Source organism: Natrix helvetica (assembly GCF_964273705.1).
Source record: "Natrix helvetica genome assembly, chromosome: 6".
NCBI classification, from domain to species: domain Eukaryota; kingdom Metazoa; phylum Chordata; class Lepidosauria; order Squamata; family Natricidae; genus Natrix; species Natrix helvetica.
Genome location: NC_138553.1, coordinates 7,809,943 through 7,832,066, shown reverse-complemented (window position 1 = coordinate 7,832,066; position 22,124 = coordinate 7,809,943). Strand labels below are relative to the sequence as shown.

At 43.2% G+C, this 22,124-nt stretch overlaps 1 protein-coding gene across 4 annotated transcripts in view; it reads left to right on the top strand.

Annotated features, from left to right (window-relative positions):
• The window catches only part of ABCC9 (ATP binding cassette subfamily C member 9), an 87,747-nt gene that overhangs the window by 6,219 nt on the left and 59,404 nt on the right, over window positions 1-22,124 (top strand). For all 4 annotated transcript variants that reach the window (XM_081957773.1, XM_081957771.1, XM_081957774.1 and 1 more), the window contains 10 exons: window positions 723-844; window positions 1,807-1,973; window positions 3,893-4,135; window positions 5,590-5,790; window positions 7,215-7,373; window positions 9,295-9,450; window positions 12,251-12,385; window positions 13,551-13,713; window positions 16,749-16,789; window positions 19,435-19,577. In XM_081957773.1, coding sequence (XP_081813899.1) covers window positions 723-844; window positions 1,807-1,973; window positions 3,893-4,135; window positions 5,590-5,790; window positions 7,215-7,373; window positions 9,295-9,450; window positions 12,251-12,385; window positions 13,551-13,713; window positions 16,749-16,789; window positions 19,435-19,577 — 1,530 coding nt within the window. The remainder of the gene's footprint in view (window positions 1-722; window positions 845-1,806; window positions 1,974-3,892; window positions 4,136-5,589; window positions 5,791-7,214; window positions 7,374-9,294; window positions 9,451-12,250; window positions 12,386-13,550; window positions 13,714-16,748; window positions 16,790-19,434; window positions 19,578-22,124) is intronic.

Sequence of the window (22,124 nt, the reverse complement as noted above, 5' to 3'; positions counted from 1 at the left end):
GGCAAAAAGACTTCATACCAGAGGTGGTATTCAGCCAGTTCAGAGCGGTTCGGTGGAACTGGTAGCGGAAATCACGGGTATTCAAATGAATATGAGGGTTTGTTGCAAGCTCAAGTTCTCTACAAGAATCTGAACTACTAACGGTCGAAGCAAATTGGTGGTAGATAAAAGTCAATGGAATTCAAGGTGGGCTGGAATTAAATCTTTGCAACCATCATAAATATGAGCCAATTGCCAAGCATGTGAATTTGGATCACGTGACCATGGGGATGCTACGGTGGTCATAAGTGTGAAAAATGGTCATACGTCACTTTTTTCAGTGGCATTGTAACTTTGAATGGTCACTAACCATTGTAATAAGTTGAGGACTACCTGTATAGAGGTCAGTCTTGAATGAAATGCTGCTGAGTTTATAGTCCATTGAGCCTTGGTGGCGCAGTGGTTAGAGTGCAGTACTGCAGGCTACTTCTGCTGACTGCTGGCTGCCTGCTATTTGGCAGTTCAAATCCCACTCAGGCTTGACTCAGCCTTCCATCCTTCCGAGGTGGGTAAAATTAAGATCTAAATTATTGGGGGCAATAAGGTGACTCTGTATCCGCTTAAAGAGAGAGATGTAAAGCACTGTGAAGTGGTATATATGTCGAAGTGCTATTGCTATTTCTTGAGCATCTCTTCATTGAAATACAGCCCTAACTCTGACATCAACCTTGGTTCCTTTACAGAAAATTGCCGACTTGCCATCTGCACCTCTTCCTGCCAGCTATAATGGGTTTTGTAGCAGCTACAACCTCCATAGTATATTACCACAATATTGAGACATCAAATTTTCCAAAATTACTTCTGGGTAAGTTCTTTCTTTTTAAAGTATCTACATTTGAAATAGGTCAATCCTGAAGTGATAATAACTTAATTTATAATGCCTTGGTAAGGCCACCCTTGGAATACTGCATCCAGTTCTGGTCGCCACGATGTAAAAAAGATGTGGAGACTCTAGAAAGAGTGCAGAGAAGAGCAATGAAGATGATTAAAACATAAGAAGAACCATTGCAGGAACTGGGTATGTCTAGTTTAATGAAAAGAAGGACTAGGGGAGACATGATAGCATGCTTCCAGTTGCCCCCTTTGTCCCCAACTCTTCCCAAGGCACCCTGCCCATCTTACCATGTTTTTTGCTTGAATTTTGACACCTTCTGGGAATCACACCCCACCCACCAAAGGAGTTCACCTTCCCTTGAGAGGCAGCCTTTCAGCCAACCCTTAGAGATGAAAGTGTGCCCTCTTAGCAGACAGTTGCATCTTGCAACCTTCCCTGCTGGCTTCCCCAATGACTTTCTGGGGAAGCCAGCAGAGAACTTTGCAAGTCATGGTCACACGATCACGGGTCTTTTGGCAACTGGCCATAAGTGCAAACAGCTTGCCTAGAACCCAGATCACAATCATGTGATTTCAGGGGTAGTGTTGCAATATTTTGCGATGGCTGGAAATGCTTGATGGCTACAACGCACTGTTAAACAGCAGCCGAATCAAGGAACTACCAAGAACACTCCCATCAACAACAGGAGGGCAAGCCACTTGTATATAGACAGGGAGCAAATCTCACTCCCTTCTAGCCCTGATGATATTACCTAGTTGGGTAATGAAATGTCTGCAAGAAAACAATCAACTTTAGGGAGCATCGGGGACCACTCAGTCTAATTTTTTCCCAGTTCAACCTTCTTCAGAATATGGCATATTTCGTTGCTTGCTTGGAGAACAAATGTTGCATGCATGGAATTGAGGGCTACGTATTTCTTTTGCCCCCCGCAGCCCTTTTTTTGTACTGGATCATGGCCTTTGTCACAAAAACGATCAAGCTGGTCAGATATTGCCAAGACGAGATCTATTTCGGTCAGCTGCGTTTCTGTATCACTGGGACGATGGTGGTGCTTTATGGGTTGTTAATGGCTGTGGAGATCAATGTGATACGTGTTCGGGTAAGAACATCTCAAGGTGTGTTGCTCTCAATATCATGCAGTGTTCCTCAACCAGAGGTGGGCTACTGCCGGTTTGCACCAGTTCGCGCAAACCAGTAGTTAAGATTCTGTGCAGTTCAATGAACCAGAAAATCTCACCACTAGCTGGCCGCAACCCTGCTCGTTTTCCGGCCTCTTTTCAGGGCTGTTTTTTTGGCTGTTTGGGCTATTTTTCAGTCCTGAAAATGGCCCAAAACTGGCCTGAAAATGGCTTGAAAAATGCCCTGAAAATGGCCCCCAAACAGCCAAAAATGGCCAAAAAAGTCAAAAAAAGAGGCCAAAAAACAGGCAGGGGTGGGGCCAGCCTGTGGTGGGATTAGCCCCAACCAGCTGAATCCTACTTCTGTCTTTGAGGCGAGTGGCCAGGGGGGCAGGGCTGAGTGTGATGAGTGATGTCACCCACCCAGTCACATGACCACCAGCCAAGCCTACCCATCCAGAAAATTGGTTATTAAGTTATTCAAGTCCCACCACTGTCCTCAACAAATCACTGGCAAATGGGGAAGGTTAATCCATCCCTTCCCTACTAGCATGCTTTATATGTGTTTTGGCTGTATGCCCAGTACTGGCTGGGAATTTTGCATTTTGAACTCTGGAGAATGCCTGGTTGAAGATGGTTGATTTAGCCTTTGCTAAAAGCCAACTGTTCTGATTCTCAGATTTGGAGGCATTCATCTTTTTTTTATTAAAAAAAACTAACTCAAAGAGAATACTTAGTGGTGCATTGGACAGGATATCACAAACACACATTTACTAGTTCCTTAGTATTTATTTTTGGATCTTCGGCTACAATCTGAATCCCCCACTCACATGCTTACCTGACCTTTTAGATAAGAATAAGGCATTTGCCATCGGCTAGGGTTTTTAAAGAAAAATATTATATTGATTCAGATGCCAGAATACCTTAGTTATCTTTGGGTGCTAAGCACCCTTATATGAGAGGATGTGGGTGCCATGTTGATTTATTTATATTTATTCATTTTTATTACACTATTTTTATAAATAACTCAAAGGGGCAAACATAACTAATACTCCCTCCTATACAATAACCTTGTGAAATGGGTTGAGCTGAGAGAGTCCAAAGCTGATTTTTGTGCCTAAACCAGCACAAAAGGTCTAGAACTCACAGTCTCTTGGACTAGAACTCACAGTCTCCTGGTGATTGGCTTGAAGTCACCCAGCCAGCTTTCATGCCTAAGGTAAGGCAAGAAGTTATAGTCTCTTGGACTAGAACTTACAGTCTCCTGATGATTGGCCTGAAGTCACCCAGCTTTAGGCCTTCATGCCTAAAGTGAGACTAGAACTTACAGTCTCCTGGTGATTGGCCTGAAATCACCAAGCTGGCTTTCACGCCTAAGGTGAGACTAAAACTCACAGTCTCTTGGACTAGAACTCACTGTCCCCTGGTGATTGACCCAAAGTCATCTAGCTGGCTTTCACACCTAAGGTGAGACTAGAACTTACAGTCTCTTGGACTAGAACTCACTGTCCCCTGGTGATTGACCCAAAGTCATCTAGCTGGCTTTCACGCCTAAGGTGAGACTAAAACTCACAGTCTCTTGGACTAGAACTCACTGTCCCCTGGTGATTGACCCAAAGTCATCTAGCTGGCTTTCACACCTAAGGTGAGACTAGAACTTACAGTCTCTTGGACTAGAAGTCACAGTCTCCTGGTGATCGGCCTGAAGTCACCCAGCTGGCTTTCATGCCTAGTGTGGAACTAGAGCTCACAGTCTCCTGGCTCCTAGCCTAGTGCCTTCATCATTAATTCAAACAGGCTCTAGAGTCTAGACTACATGCTGTTTTCTTTCAAGTAGCAAAATATCCTTTCATCGCAAGCTAATTCTCAACACAGCCTGTTCTCTATGTCTTATCCCCAGAAATATGTATTTTTCTCAAGTCCTCAAAAAGTAAAGCCGCCTGAAGACCTCCAGGATCTGGGTGTGAGATTTCTTCAGCCCTTTGTCAACTTGCTGTCCAAGGCAACTTACTGGTGGATGAATCCCCTGATCATATCAGCTCACAAAAAACCCATCGACCTGAAAGCAATAGGCAAGCTGCCCATTGCCATGAGGGCACTTACTAACTATGTCTGCTTGAAAGATGCCTACGAGGAGCAAAAGGTAATTCCTTGAATAATTCTTTAATAATGATTAAGTTATTAAAATTATTTTTAAAAAATGTAAATTAAAAATCTCTCTCTATATATAAATGGCTCTGTGTGTGTGTGTGTGTGTGTGTGTGTGTGTGTGTTCCAGCATAACTCGGGAACGCCTTGAGCAATTTCAACCAAACTTGGTACACAGATGACTTACTCTCTGGAAACAAATACTGTGGGGGTAAGACACCCCCTAAAACCTCTCGGTGTGTGGGTGTGTTCTGTTATGATACAGCCTGTTGTGCCTTCAAATGGCTTCTACTGTACTGCTGTAACTCTTGAACGCCTTGAGCAATTTCAACCAAACTTGATACACAGATGACTTACTCTCTGGAAACAAATACTGTGGGGGTTAGACACCCCTAAAACCCCTTGGAGTGTGTGTTCTGTTAAGATACATCCTGTTGTGCCTTAAAATGGCTTCTGCCATACTGCCTTAAAATGGCTTCTACTGTACAGCGCAGTGGAGTTGCCATAGTAACGGCTTCCCAGTACTCCACAAGGGGGCTCCCTCTGGTAAGGGGGAAAATCCAACATTAGAAATTTCGGTGACGTTCATGGAAAGAAGGTTGGGATAAATAAATACCCGGGCAGCCCCGGGTCATCAGCAAGTTAAATTATAAAAATTATTAAATTAAACTCGAAAGATTCATTTTTCTTGCCATGTACATGTATTCATCTGGACTAGGACATGTGTTGTTTTTCTGTGTCATATGATGTATATGGATATATGCATAATTTTGTATTTATTTATTTATTTTGTCATGTCCAGGTAGTGTATATTGGAGGTAGTGACCCTTTGAGAGTTATTTGCAACAAAATTTCATTTATATGTATGTCGATTAGTGTACATTCAAAGTGACAATAAAGTTATTCTAACATCTTCTTCTAGATTTCCACAGTTCAAAGTAGATAAGTAGGGGGGTGGGTTAAGGGGTGGAAATTATATAGCCAAACATACATGATTTATAACAATATTACTTGGCAAGGATGATGGATGAGTCAGATTTTCTACAACGCAAACATCCTAGTATGTTGTGACCTGTGTCTAAGTTCCTTGGAAAATCACCATATGGATGTATTGCAACTCTGAAAGATTATTTTGGCTTAATGGAAGTTGTCAGCCAATATATCCGTCATGGTAAACTTTGGTCTGAGAGGCTTTGGTGTTTTCTGTGTGACAGAGTGAGCTCCCGTTCCTTGCTCCAGCTCCTGCCCACCGAGCAGTTCGAAAGCATGCAAATGTGAGTAGATAAATAGGTACCACTTTGATAGGAAGGTAACAGCATTCTTCATACCTTGGCATATAGGGAAAACTTTTATTTTTAATTATTAACCATCATGATTGATTAAATGGCATATAAATCCAATAAAACAAACAAACATTTGCTGAATTCCTTTTTTTTTTTGTCTTTTCAGAAAAAAGTAGCTGACCATCCAAACCGTACTCCTTCCATCTGGTTAGCAATGTATCGGGCATTTGGGCGCCCCATTCTCCTTAGCAGCACCTTCCGCTATTTAGCAGACCTTCTGGGATTTGCTGGACCACTTTGCATTTCTGGCATCATTGACAGTTTACCCACCAATCAGGGCAATTCCACAGAAAACAATCCCACCAATGTAAGTTAACCATTCCACCAGGCATAATGGGCTAGACCCGGGATGGCAAACCAATGGCACGTGTGCCATATCGGACATTAATACAATTGAGCGAGTCCAGAGGTATTTCACGAGAAGAGTCCTCCGCTCCTCTGCTCACAACAGAATCCCTTACGCCACCAGGCTTGAAATTTTGGGGTTAGAGAACTTAGAAGTACTCCGCCTTAGGTCTGACATGAGCGTAGTACATAAAATTATCTACTACAATGTTCTCTACCTGTCAATGACTACTTCAGCTTCAATCACAACAATACACAAGCACACAATAGATACAAACTTAACATAAACCATACCAAACTCGATTGCAGAAAATACGACTTCAGCAACAGAGTGGTCAACGCTTGGAATGCTCTACCTGACTCTGTGGTTTCTTCCCTAACCCCCCAAAACTTTAACCTTAGACTGTCTACTGTTCACCTCACCCCATTCCTAAGAGGTCTGTAAAGGGCGTACATAAGCGAACCAACCAGGGGTGGGTTCCTATCGGTTCGTCCCGGTTCAGCCGAACCAGTAGTAATTTGTCAGCCTGGGTCACTGGACCCGACAGCGACCCAGGCCTGCCACGCCCCCGAACCGGTGCTCATACAGCACTGTCATCTTGATTTTTGGTTCTGTGCATGCGCAGAACAATTTTCATTGCAGAAATGTAATTTTTCCCCTTTTGAAACATTTTGGGCATGCACGGACCTTTTTAGGTGTAAATGCAAGTGCGCATGCACAACATTTTCTGTGCACCGAACCTGCAGTAATGCCGACAGCAACCCACCCCTGGCACCAATGTGCCTACCGTCCCTGTCCTAACGACCCCATTCATTCATATCCATTTCATGTATTCATAATCGTGTATGTGCTTAGATCTATTATCTTATACCCACTTGACAAAACAAATGAATAAAATAAAAATAAAAATAGAATAAATACAATTCCCCAACCAGCCAACTCTGGGAGTTGGAGTCCACAAGTCTTAAAGTTTCTAAGGTTGGATACTCTTGATCAGTGGTGGGTTCTGGATCCCATTGCAACCAGTGTGGTGCAACGGGGTCGGGCATCCACCACATGCCCGCAATGCTTACTGCCCGCAATGCTCCATGACGCTCCAGCTGCTCAGTGGAGCTTCGTGCAGGCGCCGTACGCTCCGTGCATGGAAGCCCCGATCGGCTCAAATACCGCTAAGGAGGGCGGGCGGGCGGGCGAGTGGGCCCTCTGGAGCACCATACTGGAACAGCACCTGGTGCTCCCAGCAGGCACTGGTATGCCCGTACCAGGGCATACCGGTCTTATCCCACCACTACTGTTGATGTAGGTGTTGGTTATAATTGTTCCTTTCATGATTGGAGAATGCTTTCAAAGCTTTCTGAAGTTGCTTCTTCCTCTTCTCTCCAAAGACATCTACAGAGCCATTCCTCACCTCAAGAGATTTCCTCAAAGACAATTATGTCCTGGCTGTTCTCCTGTTCCTGGCGCTTATCCTTCAGAGGACATTTCTCCAGGCTTCCTATTATGTTACCATAGAAACTGGCATCAACCTGAGAGGAGCTTTACTGGTGAATAGTGGCTTAATTTCATCCCCTTGTAGGATTCTAACTCTTCACACCTTTACTTAATTCACTTGTTCTTAAGAATGACAAGGTAAAGTAGGATAAAAGATTGATAAAACTATTTACCTCAGGGATATGCAATTTCCCAAAAGACTTTCCAAAAGACTCATTTTGGCCTTTGACTGGCATCTCAGATGCTGCGGTGACGAAACAATGGAATGGAAAAGCTAGGATGAAAAATAATTGAACTTACTTGATTGATATTATATGCAGGTCTTGGCGCATTCGGGCCTTTTCCCATGTAAGATTGTAACCTCCGGGGGGGGGGGGGTTGGCTGCATTGTAATATCCTGAGCCTTTGCCACAAAAACCGACACCGGACCAAAACAACACAGGACGCAACCCCCAATCATCCTCACGAGACTCAAACCCATCCGAAAGACCAAATGCAACCACCATCCAGAAGGCAAACCACGGCGGCATCACCAACTGCTGTAGCCCCCTCCAACTCCCACACAAAGCAAACTGACACACGCCATGAACACATGGCCAGACCGCAAACTCGGAACCAAACCAAAGCCCGGGATGTTACACCTCAGCCATCTGCTCAGGACGTTACATCACAGAACTCAGGAGGTTACAATGCAAAGGCTCAGGATATTACAACACAGCCAACCCCCCCAGGAGGTTGCAGCACAGGACTCAGGATATCACTACAATAGAGCTCAGGATGTCATCACACAGCCCATTACCCAGGTCGTTACAACACAAAAGAACAATAGGCACACAGCCAGTACCTCAGCCACACAGGATGTTATGAAACAGCCGACTAATCTGCAATCAACTCCATCAACTAATCAAGATGTTGCAACCAATCCGCTTACAGCAACAAAGCCAGCACTCCACACACTCCCACCAATATTTATAGAAAGACGACATGTCCGATCACGCTTTGCTCGCACAAGCACGAAGCCGAAGGCACCAGCCTGAAGATGGTGAGTGGGACCTCGGCGAAATGTCACCAAGATACTCTCAATTTTACACAGGAAAAGACCCGAATACGCCAAGACCTGCATACCTGTACCCGTGAAAATCTACGAAAACAAATACACACACACACACATACACGTACGTGTGTGTGTGTGTGTGTGTGTGTGTGTGTGTGTGTTCCAGCATAACTCTGGAACGCCTTGAGCAATTTCAACCAAACATGGTACACAGATGACTTATTCTCTGGAGAAAAATACTGAGGGGTGGGTGGGTAAGTCACCTCTAACACCCCTAGGGGAGGGGTGTTCTGTTAAGATACAGCCTTTGTGCCTTAAAATGGCTTCTACTGTACTGCCGTAAAATGGCTTCTACTGTATAACGCAGTGGAGTTGCCATGGTTACGGCTTCACAGTACTCCACAAGGGGACTCTCTCTGGTAAGGGGGAAAATCCAACATTAGAAATTACGTTTGGTCTGGACATTTCCCCTTATAAATAAATACCCGGGCAACCCTGGGTTATCGGCTAGTAATCTAATAAATAAACTTAATTAATTGTAAGACACGTTGAGTAGGAGCACGCTAGTGTTGATGAAACACAACAAAAGTAGAGATAGAGTTGGTTATTTATCTGGCTCTGTGATATACCGTGATACATGACAGGAGTGGTGATAGAACTGGTTATTTTTCATGTCAACCTATACATTCCAATTGGTTGTGTGAATGATGCTCCCTAGATTGGTGAGTAGATAAGCCCCATAATCTTTGGCCTGCATGATCTTCTGGGAACAGTGGTCCCAACGCATGGTTCTAAAATTGTAAACTGGAAGTACAGCCCACGTGATCGTCCCCTTACATTGTGTTGAGCTTGTACTGGTTGTGATTTCCAATGCGGAAGTTCCTAATACTCACTGGTGTTTTTCTTGCTTCTTTTCCTAGGCAATGATCTATAACAAAATCCTGAGGCTTTCCACATCTAATTTGTCCATGGGAGAGATGACATTAGGACAGATCAATAACCTGGTTGCCATAGAAACAAACCAACTTATGTGGTTCTTGTTCCTGTGTCCCAACTTGTGGGCTATGCCCGTTCAGGTACAGCATCGAAGTAAGGGTCAAGTTTTTGGAAAAAGCAACAGATTTCATTTTGATTGAGTGTTTTGGAGAGAGAATATATATATATATATAACAGAAGGATTCCCATTCCTTAAAAAGAGTTCTGTCCTCACTGATATAGCAATAGCAATAACACTTAAACTTATATACTGCTTCATAGTGCTTTCCAGCCCTCTCTAAGCAGTTTACAGAGGCAGCCTATTGCCCCCAACAATCTGGGTACTCATTTTACCGACCTCGGAAGGATGGAAGGCTGAGTCAACTTTGAGCCTGCTCAGATTCGAACTGCCAAACTGCTGCCGGCTGGTGATCAGCAGAAGTAGCCTGCAGTACTGCACTCTAACCACAGTGCCACCGCGGCTCATGATATGTTGGAGAACAGCAAGTTCATTTTTACCTCAGATAGTATGGAACAAACCAGTGTTTTAAAATCTCGGCAACTTGAAGAGGTCTGGACTTCAACTCCCAGAATTCCCCAGCCAGCTCGTATGCTGGGAGTTGAAATCCTCACATCTTAAATTTACCAAAGTTGAGAAACATAGGCATAAGCTACAAATTACACTAACTTTGCAATATACACTGAGGTTAGAGTATTCAAGTCCCATAATCCTCAATTAACAAACTTTGTTTATGGTTGAAGCTTGCACGATAATACTTACCAGGGTGATGTCATTGGCAACTATAACACGTATAGTCCTGTAATATATTTGTCTGTATCAAGTCACAAGTGATTAATAACTGTGTTTCGATCCAATATCCTGAGCGATTAATAATAATATACCCTCTCGTTGGTAAAATATACGACTTGTTGAGATATCATCTGAAGATATTCTCCTTATTTAAACCGTGGTTTAAGATTGACAGGAATTCTAAAAACTTTAATGGAATCGGGGAGATGGGGAGAGCAGATGTTGGTATATGCAGATGACATCTGGATTCCTCATCTGATTTCAGGGACACATGAGCTTGGTATTCAGTTTGATTACTGTATAAACTGTAATTAATCTGATTTGATCCTAATTAAGGCAGTCCTCATCTTATGACTTTAATGAAGCCCATCCATTATGGTTGTAAGTTGCAACAGTCATGAAGTGGGTTACCCACCTAACTGACCATTTTTGTGCAAGCTCAGGATTTCAACTCCTGCCTTCAAGGCATTAAAAATGATAAATAGCAATAGCACTTAAACTTATATGCTGCTTCATAGTGCTTTTACAGCCATTCGAAGCAATAGCACTTAGACTTATATACCTCTTCATAGTGCTTTACAGCCCTCTCTAAGCGCTTGACAAATCCAGCCTATTGTCCCCAACAATCTGGGTTCTCATTTGACCGACCTCGGAAAGACGGAAGGCTAAGTTCAACCTTGAGGCGATCAGGATCGAACTGCTGGCAGCCGGCAGTCAGCAGAAGTAGCCTGCAGTATTGCATTCTAACCACTGTGCCACCACAACGGTTTACAAATGTCAGCATATTGCTCCCAACAATTTGAGTCATCATTTTATCAACCTCGGAAGAATGGGAAGCTGAGTCAACCTTGACCCAGCCAGGATCAAAATCCTGGCAGTGGAATGCAGAGTTTGGCCTGAAATGTGCTGCATTCTAACCACTGCGCCGCCACAGTGGTTAGAATAAAGGTTCTCTCACGTTGGATTGATCTCCAGATGATTTGCTACACGTGCACATGTAGGTAAAGTATTTGGGGTATCACACCAGGAGAGAATTCCCATCTGAAAGATGCAGATGCTGCAACTGTTGGAGGTACCATAGTCCATTCAACAGTTGAGGGCACCATACGCTATTCTTGCCCATGTGCTTTATGTTGTAACCTTCATATGATTTGCCCAGCTCTAATACCCAAACATTTGTTTATTTTTAAAACATTAAAACATGGCAGATTTTTCAAAGACTATAAGAGTGTCTTTTCCGTTTTTAATAGTTCCAACATCTGGAGCTGTTTCTACATCTCCAGTCAAAAATCGGTGCAGTTATGTGCAAATGAATAGTGTTTTCCTTCCCCCCCTCTTTTAAACAAAGTTTTTTTTTAATTTTTGCATATTTAAAATTCTTTTGTAAACAGAGTGCTGTCCGGTTTCCCCCCTTTAACATTTTCACATATATATATATATTTCATTTTACATTATATTTCCATTTCCCATTTTAGCCGTATTGTTTTCTTCCCATATTTTCCCAACTTTTTAAAAACAATTATATACCTAAAGCATTTCATTTCTATCCCTTTAGAAATAAACCAAATTTATCATTTCGTTTCCATCTATTTTCTATAAGTAACATATATCTTCAAACCCAGTACTGCATGTAATCAACATTTTACTTAATAATTTGCACAGTTAATAATATTAGTATAGTTCAATCACTTCTTAATTAGCTACATACCATTACCATGATTAACACATTTCATTTTATTTTACTAATCCCCTGTTCCTAGCTTCTTCCCCCCCACACCTCTTTTTCTTCTTTTTATATGTATTATTTCTTTTCTTCTGGATCTTTTCCCTCACTTTTTGATAGGTTTTTGGGATAATCCTCCCCAGGATTTTTCTTTTTTGCTTCCCACTATTTCTCTCTTTATTTTTGGCTAATTTCTTTTTTGGATTCCATTTATGGAATGAAATGAAAATTAAATGAAAATAAAACCCGGTTAGGCAATACGATTGAGATTTACAGAGGCATAGAAAGAGTAGAGAGGAAAAAAGGAAAATGGAATCCAAATGAATAGTGTTTTCTAAGTCCTTCTCCTTTCTCCCATTTTTTGCAGATTATTATGGGAGTGATCCTGCTCTACCATTTACTCGGAAGTAGCGCAGTGGTGGGGGCTGCTGTGATTTTACTGTTGGCTCCCATCCAATATTTCATTGCAACCAAGTTGGCCGAGGCCCAAAAAAGTACGCTTGTAAGTTGTTCTTGTTTCATTCTATTTGGGTTTTAATATCAGCTGTCAAAAGTTGTTCTTCTTGAACCAGAGCAGATGTGTCACTTAAATTTGTCTTAGTCTCAAAACCAAGATATCGTCCAATCAAACCGATGCATGTGCTATAGAATGACAGAGTTGGGAGGTCTTCTTGTCCCACTCCCTGCTCAAGCAGGAAACTCTATACCATTTCAGACAAATGGTTCTCCAATCTCTTGTTAAAAGCTTCCAGAGATTAAGGAAAGGCATAGTATCAAAATCATGTGAAGTATTAGTACCGCTTTATAAAGCCTTGGTAAAGCCACACCTGGAATCCTGCATCCAGTTTTGGTCACCACATTACAAAAAAGATCTGGAGACTTTGGAAAAAAACTGCAAAGAAGAGCAACTAAGACAATTAAAAGCCTGGAGACAAAAACATATGAAGATTTCATAAACATTATAATTAATAGATGGTTACCAATGTGATGGTTGGCTGTATGACGTTTATAATGTTTGATATGATTAACTAATTATAGATAAAACCACAGGGCATTTAATTAAATAACGGAAACTGTTTAATAAGGATATGTGAAGAATATGGTGAATGGATTTTGAGAATAATAGTTAGAGCTACTGTGTGTATAAGATTTATTATTTGTATTTAAAAGAGAGTATACCCAGACAGTACAGCCATTGTGGATATGAAAATTTTATATATAATAAAGAAAATTGTATAATAAAAAGAATTTTAATAAAAAAAACATAAGATTTGGAACAGCTTGCCTCCAGAAGTTGTGAATACCCCAACACTGGAAGTCTTTAAGAAGATGTTGGATAGCCATTTGACTGAAATGGTATAGGGTTTCCTTCCTAGGCTGGGGGTTGGACTAGAAGACCTCCAAGGTCCCTTCCAACTCTGCTATTGTATTGTATTGTTGGCTTAGACTTCCTGTCACTTTAAGTCAGTGTGATCATGGTAGCTGAGGATGATGGTAATTGTAGTTTGACACATGAGATATATCAGCCTGGGGAAGGCAAACCTTAGTGACATAAAGACTGTTTTCTCATAAAATTCTGTCATTGATTCCAGTAGTCTCTCCCCCGCCTTAAAATGACATTAGTGCCATTTTATCTTTCTACATCTCTTTCCTTTTTATGGAACAAGGATTATTCTACAGAGAGGCTGAAGAAGACCAACGAAATCTTAAAGGGCATCAAACTCTTAAAGTTATACGCCTGGGAGCAGGTCTTCTGTCAAAATGTGGAAGATACACGGATGAAAGAACTAACGAGTCTCAAAACCTTTGCTCTGTATACGTCTCTTTCCAGTAAGTAGCTGTTGACATTGTATGGCTGGCCGGTTGGTCTGCCTTATTTAATTTCTTTATTTGATATCAACCGTTACCCAAAGAGTAACAGAGGAAGGTTCATAAATTTAGTATCCTGTTTTTTTAAAAAAAAAAAGAAAACAGAAAGGTAAGAATTCAGTCTGCAGCAATATTGAGTGCAACAGAGCAGACGTGGATATCTGTTGGTTCGGCCCGGATCAGGCGAAACGGGAGTGGCCACCGCGGGAGGCTCTGCCCAGACGCTTCTACCCATGTGCAGTATTGTTACGTGAACTGGTAGTAAAAAAAAAATGGAAACCCACCACTGCAACAGAGAGCCAATCTGGTCTAGTGGTTAAGGCACCAGGCTAGAAACCAGGAGACTGTGAGTTCTAGTCTTGCTGTAGCCATGAAAACCAGCTGGGTGACTTTGGGCCAGTCGCCAGGAGACTGTGAGTTCTAGTCCTACCTTAAGCATGAAAGCCAACTGGGTGACTTTGGGCCAATCACCAGGAGACTGTGGGTTCTAGTCCCGCTTTAAGCATGAAGGGCAGGACTGGATGAGTGGCTTTGGGGCCAATCCAACTCACCTCACAGGATTGTTGTTGTGGGGAGGGGTTTGAATACGAGAAGGCTATTTTGGCTGAGGCACTCTGAGAGTTGAAGTCCCTAAGTCATAAAGTTGCCCAGTTTGGAGACCCTCAGTTTACTTTCTGAATTTGATGCTCCAATCTTAGCTAATGCTGTCCTGGGCTGCATCAACAGAGGGATAACATCAAGATCATATCATTTTATACTACAGCAGTGAGGCCACACTTGGAATACTGCATACAGCTCTGGTCACCAAGATACAAAATACATGTCGAAAACCTTGGAATGTGTGCAGAGAGGACCAACAAAGACGATGAAGGGTCTGGAGGCTAAATTGTATGACGAACAGTTACAGGAACTAGGAATGTCTACTTATGTCTACCTTAACCATTTGACCAGACTGGTATAAGGTCTTCTGCCTTGAGGATAGGGCTGCACTAGAGCAAACTCATGGTGTCACATCGTCATGTGACATATCACAACTTTTTTCCCCTTTGCTAAACTGGGGGTGGGCGTGGCCAGCACACGATGCATCTGGCCCACAGACTGCGAGTTTGACAACCCTAGACTGGAAGATCTCCAAACTTCTTTCCAGCCCTATGAGTCAGCGGTGGGTTATGGCCAGTACGCCCCGGTACTGGTGTACCAGTGCCTGCTGGGAGCACCAGGTACTGTTCTGGTAAGGTGCTCCGGAGGGCCTGCCCGCCTGCCATCCTTACCTGTATTTGACCCAACCAGGCCATTTGTGCATGAGCAAAAAGCATACGGCGCCTGCATGATGCTCCGCCGAGCAGCTGGCGTGTCACTGGCGGTGGGTGCGCAGGCATGCTCAGTGCTCGTGCACATGGTGGATACCAGACCCCATCACACCGTACCGGTTGCGATGAGATCCGGAACTCACCACTGCTATGAGTCTATATTTTGTAGCAGATGAAAAAGGAACTGTAGTCTAGGGCAGGGCTCTCAAACTCCCAGGCCATGGGCTGAATGTGTCACGGGCTGGCTACGCCCAAGTCCCGATACATCACATGATGCCACCATGATGACATTAGTTTGACACCCCTGGTCTAGGGGGACACGTGTGATACTGTTGTTTAGCCTTGTTTGGCTTCTCCTTGTTTACAAAATTCAGTTTCCTCTCCAGTAACAGAGAAATCACATGCAATGAAAAAGTTACTGTATTTTTCGGAGTACAAGATGCAGCCCTGTCCCCCTCCCCCCAAAAGAGGGTGAAAAATTGGGTGCATCTTATACACCAAATGTAGTCAAAAATGCAAGACACGGAGGAGGCGATGTTCTGTGGCAATCCCTGCAGCCTGGAACAGCTGATTGGGGTGTATTCCGGGTATTATTCCAGGCTGCAATAATGTGCTGAAGCTGACTTGTTCCCTATTTGCTGCAAGCTGTTCCCTATTTGCTGCAAGGACGTGTCAGAGTTTGCAGCAGCAATCACATCCAGAAAGCACACACAAGTAACAGATTTAGCAGGATTCAATAACTTCTCTTTATATATAACATAACACATGAAGTAAATGTACAATACCAAAAGCAGGTGGTAGTTCAGTAGAGGAGAGAAGTTTCGCTTTCAGTTTTAGTTTCAGATATCAGCACAGCATGCAGCTTTAGTACAGAACAAGCAACGCCCAGGCTCCTTGCTGTCTCCTTCCTGGTTGCTCACACAGCAAATACTGTCTGTTTCCAAGCAGTTCTCAACTCTCTCACACACTGACAGGATGCTAGCCAGATGAATGCCATGGATGCTGGTAGGCAGAGGAAGAATTTTCCCCCCCTTATTTTCTTCCCCCAAAAATAAGGTGCGTCTTATACTCCAAAAAATACGGTATGTTTCCCGCATGTCTGTATTCATTTTTCAGCTTTGTGACACTTCCTGTCCCAGAATGAAGTTTACAAGTTAATATTTCCTTTGACTAAGGGGGAAAAAAGAGACCCCAATCCAATATAAATGATCTTCTGACCTCTTTTTGCTTTTCTCATACCCTGAGATGCATGGCGACTGTCTCCAAAGAATTCTGAAGAGTTCCTTTTAAATTTTCTGATATGAATTGGTTTACATTAGTAATTACTGAGGCCACGTCTATGAAAGCAGGATAAATGAGCTTGTTTGTAATTTTAAGGAGCTCTCTAGGGCTTCAGCTAATACACCACCATAATTTCAAAGAATTTCTTTTTTCAGAGTTACATTTAAAATGTACAAGGTCTCCTGGGAATAGGTTCTCCGATGCAATAAATTATACAAACTGTAATATTTCCAGTATGTTTTTGTTTGACGTGAATAGAATTCTTTTCCCTGTTAAGGAGAAGTCCTGCACTATTTTTTTAAAAAAAAAATTCTGGCAGAAAATAATGTTGAAACATTGTGCTGTACAGATTCTGAAATATTTGGTATATCAAATGAATGGATGGTTTGTGTTTATTTTTTGCAGTTTTTATGAATGCAGCTATACCTATTGCAGCTGTTCTCGCGGTAAGAAGGGTTTGGGGTGGGTGGGTGGTTGAGGCATGGCAATACGCTTGGGATCTTAATTTTTTCCAACAATCCCTATTTCTTGAGGTACAGATCTAGTTGTTTTGGTGTCCAAAGAGTAGAAATCTGACCCTAGCAAGGATTTGAGTCAATTTGATCCAGTGGTTAAAGCACCAGACTCAAAAGCAGGAGGCCATGAGTTCAACTCCTGCCTTAACCATGAAAGCCAACAGGGTGACTTTGAGCCAATCATTAGATGAACATGAATTCTAGTCCCGCCTTAGACAACTGGGTGACTTTGGGCCAGTCTGTCTCTCTCAAACCATGCCACCTCACAGGGTTGTTGTGGGGAAAACAGGAGGAGGAAGGTGTGTTGGATATGTTCGCCATTTGGTTAATTTGCAAAAATAATAAAGGTGAGATAAATAGAATTAGTGGAGCAGATTTTATACTTATCACAATAAAGAAGGTTTCTTTACATGAAATATATATACATATACATACACACACACAAACGTGTGTGTGTTCCAACATAACTCTGGAACGCCTTAAGCAATTTCAACCAAACTTGGTACACAGATGCCTTACTCTCTGGAAAAATGTACTGTGGGGGTAAGACACCCCTAACACCCCTTGGGGTGTGTGTTCTGTTACGATACAGCCTGTTGTGCCTTAAAATGGCTTCTACTGTACTGCCATAAAATGACTTTTCCTGTACAGCGCAGTGGAGTTGCCATGGTAACGACTTCACAGTACTCCACAAAGGGGCTGCCTCTGGTAAGAGGGAAAATCTAAAATTAGAAATTCCATTTGGTCCAGACATTTCTCCCCTATGAATAAATAATACCTGGGCAACGCTGTGTTATCAACTAGTACATTATAATGATGAGCAAAGTCTACCACTTAAAAACGACATCCTACCATAGGGAAGATCCGTGAATCCAAGGAAGAAAGGCAGGGGGATATTTTTTAAATGATGTGAACTCTACTTCTTTTTGTATCAGGGCAACATCACAATGCGTGTACAAAGGGGACGCAGCTTGCCTTACTACAGTGCAGTCTTCCTTTTTCCAGTTTACAGCTTTGATGTACATTCAATTTATATCCATAGTTCTTGAAAGGAAGGGTGTGTGAATATGGCTAGCAATGCTTTGAATTTGATTCCCAAAACAGGCCCCGTGCAGCTCTTTAAAGCAGCTATGTTTTCCCCTGAGAGACAGCTGCTGTAGACGACCCTGATGTAGGACGTTTCATGGGGATTCATAGATACAGGAGAGGAGGGGGTTTAGAAGCTACTAACCAGGGGTAGGTTGCTCCGGGTTTGGCCAGGTTCGGGCGATCGTCTATCGAAGAATTTGCGTCGTTCAGCGAACCCCCAAATCCCACTCCTGGCTGGCCCCGCCCACCCCACCCCACCCCTCCCAGGAATCTCCACGCGACCCGTTATGGATGCCAGGTAAATGGATGGCCTGCACAGAGGCTCAGGGAGGGCAAAAACAGGCCTCCTGGAGGCTCCAGAACAGTGGTGGGTTTCGGATCCCATTGTAACCAGTACGGTTGCAACGGGGCCCAGCGTCCTCCACATGAACGCACACAGTGTGCATGCGTCTTACCATCCAGCGAGGCCTCCACAAGCCTCTGCGACACTCAAGCTGCTTGGAAGAGCATCGCGCAGGCACTGTATGTGCCGTGTGCGGAAGCGCCAAAGAGTTTAAAGACAGGTAAGGAGCGCGGGCGCGTGGGTCCTCTGGAGCACCATACCCAAATAGTACCCGGTGCTCCAGGCAGGTTCTGGTGCACCCGTACCGGGGCGTACCGCCTGCAACCCACCACTGCTCCTTAAGTCTAAAAATGGGTCTGGTTCCATCCTCCAGGGAGCCTCTGGAGCCTGGGGGAGGCCATTTTCATTCTCCTGGAGGCTTGAAGAAAGCCTCTGGAGCCTGGGGAGGGCGAAAAATGGGTCTTTCAGAAGGGCAAAAACACCCCCCCCTCCGCCGTGGTGCAGGAGGCTGACTAGGCCACGCCCACCCAGCAACTGGGCAGAGAACCCCTTGCTAACGTTTTTGAAGCCCACCCCTGCTGGTAACTGCAGAATTATGGTGTCAGCGTTCCAAATATCATGCAGAATTAAAGAGTCCGAGGCAGAGCTATCCTTAAGGTTCCAATTTAATAAGACAGACATGTTGGCATCGAACTGTGGAATCCCAAATCTGAAAACTTCCTGGGATTCTACCCAGTTAAAAGTTCATGATCTTTTCCCCATACCCATAAATCCATCACATGGTCCAATCTTCTTCAGCCACGCTGGCATCTCCACCCAGCTAATTCCGGTCAGGTGCAGAGGTGCAGAGACAAAAGATGACCTTGGGCTTCTATAAAGGAACGACAACAACACATTCCACAACTCTACTCCTTTCGATTCCCCCCTCCCAATGACTACACTAATGAAATAATAGAAAGTGTGGCAGGCCAAAGATCCTAAGAGAAACATAACTACAGGGCTGACATATGGAGGTAATCCCACCCCCTATGTAGAAAATGTAAAGAAGAACATCAAGTGGTCTTTGAATTGAGTTTAGAACTCCATGCTTTCTTTGAAAAACAGCATTTGCCTCTACTCATATCCTGTTTTCTTGATGTACCAGACATTTGTGACCTACACATATGCCGAAGATGACCAGCTGACCACAGCCCAGGCTTTTGCATCTCTCTCGCTCTTCCACATCCTGGTCACACCCTTGTTCCTGCTGTCCACCGTTGTTAGATTTGCGGTGAAGGCCATCATAAGGTAGGTGATCTAATGCTTTAAAACAGGGTGATTACAATAACTAACAAACTACGACGAAGTAATTTGGAACTCAGTCCAATGGGAGAACCTCGCCATCCTGTCTTTTCCCAAATACAGGTAGAACTCAACTTACAAGAGTTCATTTAGTGACCGTGTGAAGTTACAACTGCTCTGAAAAAAAGCGACTTAAGACCATTTTCACACTGAAAACCATTACAGCATGATTGATATTCAAATGCTTGATAACTGTCTCACAACATTTATACGACTGTTGCAGTGTCCCAGGTCATGCAATCCACCTTTCGTGACCTTCTGACAAGCAAAGTCAATGGGGAAGCCAGAGTCACTTAACAACCGTATTATTAATTTAACAACTGCAACGATTCAGTTAACAAATGTGTCAGAGTTTGTTGTAGAAAAATCAAATCCAGACAGCACACACAGATAACTGATGCAGCTGGGTTCATTAACTTCTTTATATACAGAAGAATAGATGAATAAATGTACAATACCAACAAGTGGTCCTTCTAAGTAAACACAAGGCAGGAGAGTTACAGGAAAACACAAGCAGTTAGATTCATTTCAGCAGACAAGCCCAGGCAGAGTGCTAGTTTACTTCTCAGAGCAGCAGACTGCTTAGGTTTCTGTTTCAATTCTCTGCACAGACTCAGATCTGTTTAAGCTCCCATTGGCTGGCTGACTTGCTATGCCTATTCATTGGCTAACCTTGTTCCCATGTCTCTCCCAGTCATGAATATTTTAACAAAATGTGACAAGAAAAGTCATAAAATGGGGCAAAACTCAGTTATATTTCTCACTTAAAACACATAGGTTTTGGGCTCAGTTGTGGTCATAAGTAGAGGATTACCTGTAAGTGAAATTGTGGAGATTGTGGGACAGTCCTGATGTTCTTCAAAAACAGGATTCCCATGACCATCCTTGGGTCTGCATATATGAATTAGTATCACCAAAGCTTTACAAGTGCAATTGTAAAGTCGATTTCCAAGTGCAGCTGAGCCCAAAATTTCCATTGCTAAACAAAATTCGGATGCTTAGCAACTGTTTCACTGTCCTGGGGTCATGTGATGATCGCATTTGGCCATCTTCTGACAGTGCAAAGCCAGATTCACTTAACAACTGTCTTACTCACTTACCAACTGCAGTGATTCACTTAACAACTGGTTGCTCGGAAATGGAGATTTTGGGCTCAGTTGTGGTTGTAAGTCAAGAAAGGGCATATTGTGTGTGAGGAAAGCATATCATAACAAAAACCAGAGCACCAAATACAAGCTTGGCGGATACGACCTAATAGATGATCCACACTCTTGTCAAGGACCTAGGAGTAGTCATCTCAAAAGAACTAAGCCCCAGAGCTCACAGCATTGCCAAAAGGGCATTAAGAGTTGTTAACCTTGTTTTACAAAGTTTTTTTCTTTGGTAATACTATACTGCTAACTAGGGCATACAAACCTTTGCCAAACCAATCCTTGAATACAACTCTTCTGCCTGGAATCCACACTGTATATCGGATATTAATACAATAGAGAGGGTGCAGCAGTATTTCACAAGAAGAGTACTTAACTCCTCTGCTCGCAATAAAATACCTTGTGCCGCCAGGCTTGAAATTTTAGGCCTGGACAACCTCGAACTACGCCGCCTACGTTCCGGCTTAAGCATAGTCACACAACATTATCTGCTATAATGTCCTATCTGTAAACAACTACCGTATTTTTCGGAGTATAAAACACACTGGAGTATAAGATGCACCAAGATTTTGAAGAGGCGAATTAAAGAAAAAGTGCCTGCACTCTGCAGACCTCCCCAAAATGGCCCATTTTTCATGAAAACGGTCCCGTTTTTTAATCAAAAAAGGGCATGCATCGCCTTTAGGAGGCTTATAGAGTGCTCTGAGGGCTGGGGGGGGGGCAAAATAAGCAAAAAACAGCCTGTTTTCCACTCATTTCTGCCCTCCCCAGCCCCCAGGAACACTCTGGAAGCCTCCTAAAGGCTTCGGCCATTTTTGGAAAGGAGGGGAGGTTTCGGGAGGCCAAAAAATGCTGTGTTCAGTGTATAAGATGCACCCAGATTTTCACCCTTTTTTTTGAGGGAAAAAGGTGTGTCGTATACTCCGAAAAATATGGTACTTCAACTTCAACCACAATAATACACGGGCAAACAATAGATACAAACTCAAAGTAAACCGCTCCAAACTCAATTGTAGAAAATACGACTTCAGCAATAGAGTGGTCAATGCCTGGAACACCCTACCTCAGGGGTGTCCAAACTTGGGAACTTTAAGACTTGTGGACTTCAACTCCCAGAATTCCCCAGCCAGCATGGCTGGCTGGGGAATTCTGGGAGTTGAATTCCACAACTCTTAAAGTTCCCAAGTTTGGACACCCCTGCCCTACCTGATTCCATTGTTAGTTCCTCAAACCACCATATCTTTAACCTTAAAATGTCCACCATGGACCTCACGCGTTTCCTAAGGGGTCCTTAAGGGGGCGTGCATAAGCGCACCAGCGTGCCTACCATCCCAACCCATTG